This window comes from Balaenoptera physalus (genome assembly GCF_965194825.1).
Source record: "Balaenoptera physalus genome assembly, chromosome: 16".
Classification (NCBI taxonomy): Eukaryota; Metazoa; Chordata; class Mammalia; order Artiodactyla; family Balaenopteridae; genus Balaenoptera; species Balaenoptera physalus.
The window spans coordinates 73,396,329-73,405,231 of record NC_138898.1 but is presented as its reverse complement, the minus strand read 5'-3'; the positions used below and the strand labels follow the sequence as shown (position 1 = coordinate 73,405,231).

The following is an 8,903-nucleotide window of genomic DNA, read 5'->3' as shown; positions in this document are numbered from 1 at the left end:
TGGCATTGCAAAGCTGCTCTAAGCTAAACTGAATTTGCACTACTTGCTTCTCCAAGTTTTTGAGTTTGATTTCATTCCCATCATAAGTTTGATCAGGTCAGTATAGTTCATCTGTAGTTTAGAATTATTATTATTGTCAACTAAAATCCGTGCCTGAAGTTGTTGTAGTTCTTTCTGAAGACGGGGTGACCCACGCTGCACATGTTGTACAGTGGCCATCACGTGCTCTTTCCACTCTTCCATTATCTTAACTTGCTGTTTTAATTTATCACGTTCCTGTAGAAGCTCCTCAAACGGATGCATATTAACACCTCTCACTTCATCACCATTGCTGGATGTTTGCAGTATTGCCAGTAAAGTCTGACACTTCTGAGTTAAAGCATCAACTTCAATATCTTTTTCTCAAATGATATGGGATAAATTCTGGATCGTTTCTCTAAACATATCCTGACCACTGCTTTCAAATATGGTGGAGAGTTCTGTATTTGCATCTTTGAGTTTCACGAGGTCTGCTTCTTTGGCAACAATTATATCCATCATTCTCAAGTTTTCTCTTTTAAGATTGCTGTTTTCCCTAGTCTTCTCATCTAAAACAGCTAATATTTGTTCTCCTTCCAAAGCATAGGCTCGCAATTGCTGTTGACTCTGTCCATTATCTTGGTCACTGGAGGAAGCTGAAGATACTTTCATGTGAAGACACAAATCTTTTTGCTGGATAAACTGAGTTAGTTTACCAATCTCACCTTTGGACAGCTGATCAATCTGTTCAGTTAAAAGGGTAATTTCTTCTTTTCAGTTAGAAGTTTAATCTCCAATTTTTGTTCTTTTATTCCTTGTACTGATCTTTCAGTTTCGGCTTTAGATAAGTCATGCTTTTCATTTCCATTTTCTATATTAAGACTCTGAACTTCTGTTACTTGAAAAGTATCAGAATGTTCTGTTGGCGTGTGCTGGGATTTTTCCAGCGGCTGGGCTTTGATTTGTTCTATTGCATTTTGCAAATTCTCCATTTCCTCCCCTTTGGCCAAAAAGAGCTGATTGTGTTTAATATTCATTTGCTTGTGTTGGTATTTGGGATTTTTCTGTTTCTGCTCTTGTAAAGATTGAAGTAGTTGCATTTTACTCTAGTTTTGATCTTCAATTATCTTTTGATGAGGTTTAATCTCAAGATTATCTTCAACTGTGCTCTGTTGAGATACCTCAGATTCTAGTTCTGTAACAGTGTCTAGAGTTTTAGGGTCAATCATAGGTGCGGTTTGACTGTGTTCTTCCCTCAGTCATTCCAATTCTTCTTTCAGGTGACTATTTTCTTCTTTCATGGATGCAAGACTTGTATCTTTTTCCTCTATGGTTTGCTGTAAAATTTCCATTTTTCTTAAGGCTTGAGTATATTGATCTAACTCCTCCCGAAGCTGTGAACTTCCTTGAAGTTTTTCAATAAAAATTTCTTTCTCTCTTATGAGTTGCTTCAATTGCTTCTGCTCTTCTAAACTAGATGACAAAACTTCCTTAGTTTCTTTGTGCCCAGCAATCAGCTGCTCAATATTCTTTTTGAGTTCTGATATTTCACAGTCTTTCTCTTGACCGAGTTTAATTAAACACTCATGCTCCAGCTGTAAGGCACAGCTGTCTGGGTTATCAGTATTTGACAGTTCTTTAAAAGCTTGCTCATACTTCCTTTCTTCCAACAGTCTCTGTTCATCCTGACAAAATTCTGCTTCTAACTGTCCTTTTTCCATTTTTAGATGAATTAACTTTTCTTTTTGCCCATCTAACTCTTTAGTAATGTTCATTTTATCATCTTCAGGTTGACGAACTCTCTTTTTCTCATATTCTAGATCTTGTTTTACTTTACCGATGATGCTGTCTCCTTCATTTTGTTGTTCTGTTTGCTGATCATCAAAACCACGTGCATTGTAGTCTTTTGTTTTTGCCTGTGCAACTCCCCTAAGTCAGGAATCAGTAATTTCTTTTAAGTAGTACTCTCACTGAGTTTTCCTTCTTTGATTTCCCAGTCAAATCTTAAATGATGTACTTCTGAATCCGAATTCATGTCTCCTGTAGCTGTTCTTTTAATGAGTTCATGTTCATTGCTCAATTTGACAAGTGATAGTTGAAGTTCTTCCTTTTCTTTATTTAATAATGAATTTTCTTTTTCTAAAACTTGGACTCATTTTTGAAGTTTCAGGTTCTCTTCCATGAGATTTTTATCCTGCTTTAAGCTACTCAGTCTCATTATTTCATTTTCAGCATCAGACAGTGGCTGTTACTGTCTGGACATTTCTTCCGGTGATGTACTCTGTGGAAGAACTTCTTCTTTTTCTGTCACAGCATCACTCCACTTCCTAATAGAAGGTTGCAACTCACCTTCTTCAGTTCTTTCATTCATTTCATTTATCTGATCTTGCACTCTAATTAAAGCATCCCTTTCCTTTTCTACAGAAGATAATTTTTTTTTTAAGATATTTTACTCTAATCTCAAGTCTTTGATTTTTTTGGTGGACTCTATTTTTTCAGCTGCTAGGACTTCAATAGCTTTTTGCATATCATGAATCATTCCCTCATAGTCCTTTGTTTTTGATGCCTGCGACTTATTTCTGCCAGTTTCTGTTGATGAACATCCTGCAACACTGCTATTTCAAGTTGATGGTCATCAATTTCCTTATTTAGATTCTGTTCAAATTCCTTGATGGTATTTTGCAGATTTCATTTACATCAAAGCTATAGATCTAAATGAAATGCTGTAGATGTTTGAGCAAAATGTCTCCAATGGCTGACATCAGCCTCAACTCTTAAAACTTCTTTTGACAATCTATTTATTTCTTGTTGTGACCAAATTAGGTCAGCAAAGTCCATATCATCATTCTGGAAACCTAAAGCATGCTGATAGATATCATAACCCAGTGAAGAGGGTACACTAGTTGAGGGCACAAGGCCATCCTCAAGATTTACTATCTGGGTGACTGACTGCACCTTTAGCAACTGATCCTTTAGCGCTATCTGCCTTGCTTTAAGAAGTTTGATTTCTACGTCTTTCTGGTGTAATTGATGTCTGTAACTTGTAGTTTGCTGCTTTAGTTGAAGCTCTGAGGCTTCACACTCCTCGTCTACATCACTACAAAGAATTCTAAGTCTCTCAGCCTCTGATTTTAAGACTGACTGAGAGTCTTCAAACTCCTCTGTTGTAGAGTCAGGTACTTCTACATTTTTAGCTCCCTTCCTCAGCACATCTTTTGTGAAACTAGAAATGTGGCCTGTGAAAGATGCCACAGTACCACCCGCTTGCCCCAGGGAATGGCCTAAGCGGGAGCCAAGGCCACCAAACTAGGAGGACATCAAAGCAGGTCATAGAACTGACCTGGTCTGCTCCTAAAAAAGTTCCAGCGCAGTCGGACAATCCTGCCAAGTGTCACCGCACTGCTGCCAGCGTGAGGTTAAGAATCAAAGCACAGTGAGGGGTTTCTAGGCAATGCGGGCTGCGAGGGCCCCTCAATGGCCACACCTGCCTGGCAATGCCCAGGCCTGGCCTGGGACATAACAAAGGGCCCGTCTCCAGGGATCTGTCCCCTCTCGGGCCTCTGCTCATCCCCACAACTTCCCAGCGCTGGAGTTGGGCTCTTCTCCTCTGCTTCTGTGATTTTCCCAGTGCCCTGCACCACCTCGGCCCCCTGGACGCGGCCACCATCACAGCCGCTCTGAAGGTGCCATCTCTGAGCTCCTGTTCGTAGAAAACACACCTTGCCTCTGATTTTTTTTTTTTTTTGATACGGAATGATATGCAAGGTAGATTTTAATCAATAAAAGAAAAGCAGTACTAGAGTAATACTTTTCGAATAGGAGTAAAATATATTTAATTGCCTTTGACTTTTTTACTAAGTGGCATCACATTGTCCTGCAGCTTGTGAGTTTCACGCAACCATTTTTTTTTCTTAAAAAAATCGAGGTAAAATGTACATAGTGACACGCATCCCTCTTAAGAGTACAGATAGGTGCATTTTGACAAATGTCTACACCTGTGCATAAGTACGGCCCCGATAAAGACTTTGAACATTTCCATCGTCCCAAAGCTCCTTTTCGGGTCCACCTCTGCCCTCCTCCCCCAGCGAGCCCTGCCCGGGTGTCTAGTCCCGAAGATGAGTTTTGGCGGTTCTTGGACGGGGTGTCGCACCGTCTACACTCTTTGTGTCTGCTTCGTCCACCGTGTGTTTGAGATCTAGCCTGGGAAGTGAGTTAAATACCACTCGAGCGGGCGATCGCTGAGCGAAAGCACGCCGAGGTCCGAGTGGACCGCAGGGCCCTGGGCGGCCGCGCATCGCGAGGCCCGGGGACCGCCTGCGGGCGGGGAATCGGGCGGCCCCCGGGCCGGCGGCGGAGGCCTGGCTGCGCGCCGCCCGGGGCCTGGCGCTCCTCGCCCGACCAGACCCCGCCGGCCCGGCGGGCGGCGCCGCTGGAAGTGACGCGACGAGGGCGGGGCCGCGGGCCTGGGGAGCCGCCGCCGCTGCCGCCGCCGCCGCCTCGGCCGCGAAGCGATGTAGGAGCCGCCAGGCCGTCCCCCGTCCCGCCCGGCCCGAGCCCCGCGGGCCGCCGCCGCCGCCGCCATGAAGAAGCAGTTCAACCGCATGAAGCAGCTGGCCAACCAGACCGTGGGCAGGCGAGTGCGCCGCGCCGGGCCGCCCGGGGGTTGCGCGGGCCGGGGGCCGGGGGTCACGGACGGGGGCCGGCCGGCTCCTCCGCGGGCCCGGCCGCTCCGGGCCCGACCGTCGCCTCGCCCGAGGCCGGCGGGGCCCGGGGCCGGGGGCGGCGCCACGCCGCGGCCTGGCGCCCGGCGCTGGGCCGCCGCCTGGCCCCCGGAGACCGGCGGGGCGGGCCGCGCCTCCCTGCTCCCACCCCTCGGGGTCCCCACTGGCCCGCGAAGCATCGCCCTCCGGGGACTGGACCTGTCCCCTGTCTTTCCCTCCCCCGGAGATCGAGCCGGCCCGGGCCGCCGCCTGCGGCTGAAACTCCGATCAGTGGTGTGTCCGAGGCTGCGGGGCTTGGGGGCGGCATTCTCAGCCTTTCCGGGTCGCCCCGCTGCCGCAAAGCCTAGCTTACAAGTGCATGGTGGCAGTAAAGAAGTAAAGGGTCGTTAAAGCCCAGCGGATCGGCCTCCTGAGTTTCAGGACGCCCTTTGAGGGAATTTAGAGGTGGTGCCGTCTCCAGACCAGGGACGAATATGAACGGGATGGCTTGACATTTAAAAAGTTGGAATTGGGAGAAAAGGATTCTGGAAACGCCTAGTGCCAATTTAAAAGGAAATTACTATTTTTTAAAAAAAAAGTCTTTCTCACTTTGGATTTGGAAGCAGATCCTGCTCCATGTTTCTTTGGGATTCCTTGACTGCTTGACAAGCATTGATTCTGAAATGACAGAATAGACCAGAGTTTGTAGATGACCAGGCTGTTGGAACAGGACTGGTTTGTGGTTTTGAGAGCTTCTGGAGGTGATTGTCATGTGCTGTGTTATCTGGGGCAAATATTTCAAGGTCTTCCAGGGCAAGATAGCTGTATGGTACGGATTTTGCTGTTTATTCTGGGAAGAGATATGAAAGTGGGAATTTTTCACAGCTTTTGCTTCTTCTTTCAGCAGTTGAGTCAAAGGGGGAGTTTGGTTTGGCCGGAGCACGTGGGACACTTCTTTTTTTGTGTGTGTATGAAAATACTTTTACTTCCTCTTGAGTTTTCTAAATTTGCTCTTCACTGTTTCGTTTCCCTCAACTTTCTGCTTAGCTTTGTTGTTTAATTTTTTTGGTACCCCACCCTGTTAGCTTGGTGTGCATTTATCCTATTTCCAGAGTTAATTCCTGTCTAGGCTAAAGCCTAGGTGTGCCTACTTTTCTGTTATTTGTGGGAAAATGATAGAAGTAATGCTGAGAGAGAGGAAGGTAGACAGAGTATTAGTGACGGCTAATGTTTCAACCAAGAATCTGTAAATGAATTACAAGATAATTTCTGTGAATTTTCTACCCCTCTTAGCGTTCTCAGTAACATGCATTGTGGAATCAGTATTTAGTGAGTGTCAAGATGCATTTGTCAGATAGTCATTTTGGCCTGTTTGTACATTGTATCAGGCAGGTGATTTTTTTTTTCTTTTTTTTTAAACAAATTTCTGAGGCTTTAAAAGCTACAGAGCAGTTCAGGGAAGCTGTTCAGGGTGTCTTTGGCCCCTGCTTCCTCTGTAGTAGCTACTCTCTTAACACTTTTAAATTCCAGCCATACTTGCCTACTTTCAGTTTCCAGAGGAGGCTGTGCTTTCTTACGTTTTAGCCTCTACCTGGAACTCTGGGAAGCCTCTTTCATCACACCTGCCCTAGGCCACCTCCTGCTCATTCTTCAGGTCTCCTCGTAAAGGTCTCTGCCTCTAAAAGGCCTTCCCTGATGCTCCAGCATAGATTGGATGTCCCTCCTTGGTGCTTTCATAATTCCATGTAGCACCTGTTTTACCGTAATGTAATTGCCTCTTTACTTGCCAGCGTTCTCCATTAGACTAAACGCTTTTAAGAGTTTTTGCTTATTCTTCTTTGATTCCCAGGGTCTGCTGTGGTTCCTATAACATGGTACCTACTCAGTAAATATTGTTAAACGAATGTAAATCCAGTTCTCACTAGATTGCCCTGGTGGTGTGGGCCCAAGTATGGGAAAACGAGAATTGGATGGAGTAAGTGGTGTGACTCATCCTAGGACTATAATTCTGGCCCTGACCTTTGACTCTGTTTGAAAATCTTTATTGCTTGATGCAGTGGAAGCTGCAGCTATTACAGAGCTATTAAGGGTATGGCAATTATGCACCTAAAGTCAAAACTGTTTTTACTGGGGAACCTGTTGCTTTACTGCTATTGATTTCCTAGATATATTTGTATTTTTTTTTCCACTTAAGTAATTGTAAAGGTCTAGGTAGGAGAGAGCCTAGAATTGTTATTGGGCAGAAGCAGATGGTTGGTGGGCACCAGAATCAGGCTTCTGGATGTATTTGGGTCAAAACAAAGGCTAGAAAGCACACACGCACTAATGAATGAAGTTATTTGTGTGAATGTCTTGCCCATAGTGTGTACTGTCAGCTTGTAGAGTTCTAGGTGGTGTCTTGTGACGAATATTCTCTTGGCAAAATGAGGAACTTGTGAGTAACCCCACAGTGAGTTTCCATGGGATGGACGTGTGGGAGAATTAGTAATGGCTGGAAGGAGTGAGTTCTCATGATGCAATTTGTTTACAAGGGGTAGATGAGTCTTCAGAAGATGGTTTGTGTCCCATAGGGTCAAGGCTTAGGAGGTGTTCTCCTGATATGGGTGTCCCAAAGGAGAGAATGAGGATGGTTCCTTTCGTCCCCCTGACTTTCGTTGATTCATCCATTCAACAGACACTTGTTGGCCCAAACTGTGTGCCAGTGTGTGAGGTATTAAAGAGTCAAAAGTGAATACAACACAGTTTCTGGCCTGAAGGAGCTCAGTAGATTTGTGGAAGAGATAGGCAAGCAAAGAAATAATTATCTACCCTGAGCTAAGTGCTTATAGAAGGATGGCTAGTGCCAGTTCTTACTGGATGGAGAGAGGTAACCAAAAAACAGGAGAAAGTTTGAGCGAAGGCTTTGTTACCATCTTCGAGCACTTCTTTCAAATTTCTCTTGTATTGATGAGGTCTCTTTTGATTGTAAGAAAACCCGAATCAAACTGCTGTAAGCGAAGATGGGAATTTATAGGCTTATATGTGACCAAAAGAATCCAAAAGGAGTATGGCTGCAGGTTGGGCTGGATCCAGGGCTTCCACTCTTTAGACAAGCTGTGTCCACAAGGAGAACCCCCAGCCCCACCCCCTTCTTCCATTGCCCTCAGTTCTGTTCACAGAGGGACAGAGAATATTTTTCTTCCAGTCACTGTTGCCAAAGGCCCAAGATTGACTCAGTGCTTCTGACTGGGTCCCATGCTTTTCCCTGGAAATAGGTACAGGGACTGAGAGTGGGGGAGCGCTGGCTCCCCAAGGGAAACCGGGGTGCTGGTCGGGAAACGAGAAACATCATGTCGTGTCTTTTTGTAGTCCTGCTAAGAAAGATATTTTGTTCTTTGAAAATCCTTGATGCAGATAATCCAGTGGATGCAGGTGGTGATTTTGGGGAGGTGATGCCCTGCATGGAGGAAGGTGTACACAGGATGAGGAGCTTGAGGAAAGTTTAGTTATGAGGTTGAAGTGTCCAGGAGAAAAGGAAGCTGAAGGACTAACCAGGAGAGTTATTACCTAGGTGAGGCTCTGGGAGGGAGTGTCTCATTGGGTGTGGGTTTCTGCCTTGACTGAAGTACTCCCTGGAGGTTCAAATGCTTTCCCAGATAGTTCACTTTAGATAAGCCAAGGTTACAGACTCAAATGCCTAGAGGGGCCAGACTAGTAAAATAAATGTGACTGAGGCCAGGTAAGGGTTGGGGGCATGCCCCCACCATGATCTCACCAAAGGGGCATGTGGGAATATGGGCCCAGAGTGACTCAACCTTTGTAGCTTTCCAGAAAAGCCTGAAATCTGGATTTTAATGAAAGTTAGATGGCATTTAATGAAAAGGAAACAATCACCATGATACTATGCGGGGCTAAACAAAATATATCGGTGGCCAGATTTGGTGTGTGGGTCACCAGGTGGCAATTGCTTGTCTAGAAGGACCTGGAGGTTCACAATCCCTATTATTACTTTTCTTTTTTTCCCTGTACCTTACCCTGATATTACTGCATTCTCAGTTCTTCGGAATTTTTGAAGAGCTCATTCTTTCCTTTACAGAAACCTTTAAAAGATTTGATAGTACTAATCATCAGCTTTTCTCTAGTTGGTTTAGTTTGCCAAATGCTGCACCAGACCACCTGGCTTGGTTCTCACCTACTGGCAATGAT

The 8,903-nt window shown here is 45.3% G+C and overlaps 1 protein-coding gene, 1 long non-coding RNA gene and 2 pseudogenes across 8 annotated transcripts in view; 2 read left to right on the top strand and 2 right to left on the bottom strand.

Moving 5' to 3' along the window:
• The window catches only part of LOC309645687, a 702,435-nt gene that overhangs the window by 229,802 nt on the left and 463,730 nt on the right, over positions 1-8,903 (top strand). The gene's annotated exons all lie outside the window — the stretch shown is intronic.
• Positions 40-1,118, bottom strand: LOC309645649 (thyroid receptor-interacting protein 11 pseudogene; annotated as a pseudogene). The gene has a single exon. The product of its transcript is annotated as a thyroid receptor-interacting protein 11 pseudogene (transcript).
• Positions 2,452-4,057, bottom strand: LOC309646082 (thyroid receptor-interacting protein 11 pseudogene; annotated as a pseudogene). Its single transcript has 2 exons — positions 4,028-4,057; positions 2,452-3,324 (listed from the first exon to the last, which is right to left on the bottom strand). The product of its transcript is annotated as a thyroid receptor-interacting protein 11 pseudogene (transcript).
• ARHGAP17 (Rho GTPase activating protein 17) overlaps positions 4,446-8,903 on the top strand; it is a 92,058-nt gene continuing 87,600 nt past the window's right edge. For 2 of the 5 annotated variants that reach the window (XM_082430980.1, XM_082430984.1), the window contains exon 1: positions 4,449-4,651. In XM_082430980.1, coding sequence (XP_082287106.1) covers positions 4,599-4,651 — 53 coding nt within the window. In that variant the 5' untranslated portion in view covers positions 4,449-4,598. Of the gene's footprint in view, positions 4,652-8,903 lie in introns of all 5 variants that reach the window. The other 3 variants (XM_082430981.1, XM_082430982.1, XM_082430983.1) reach the window with 3 other exon arrangements.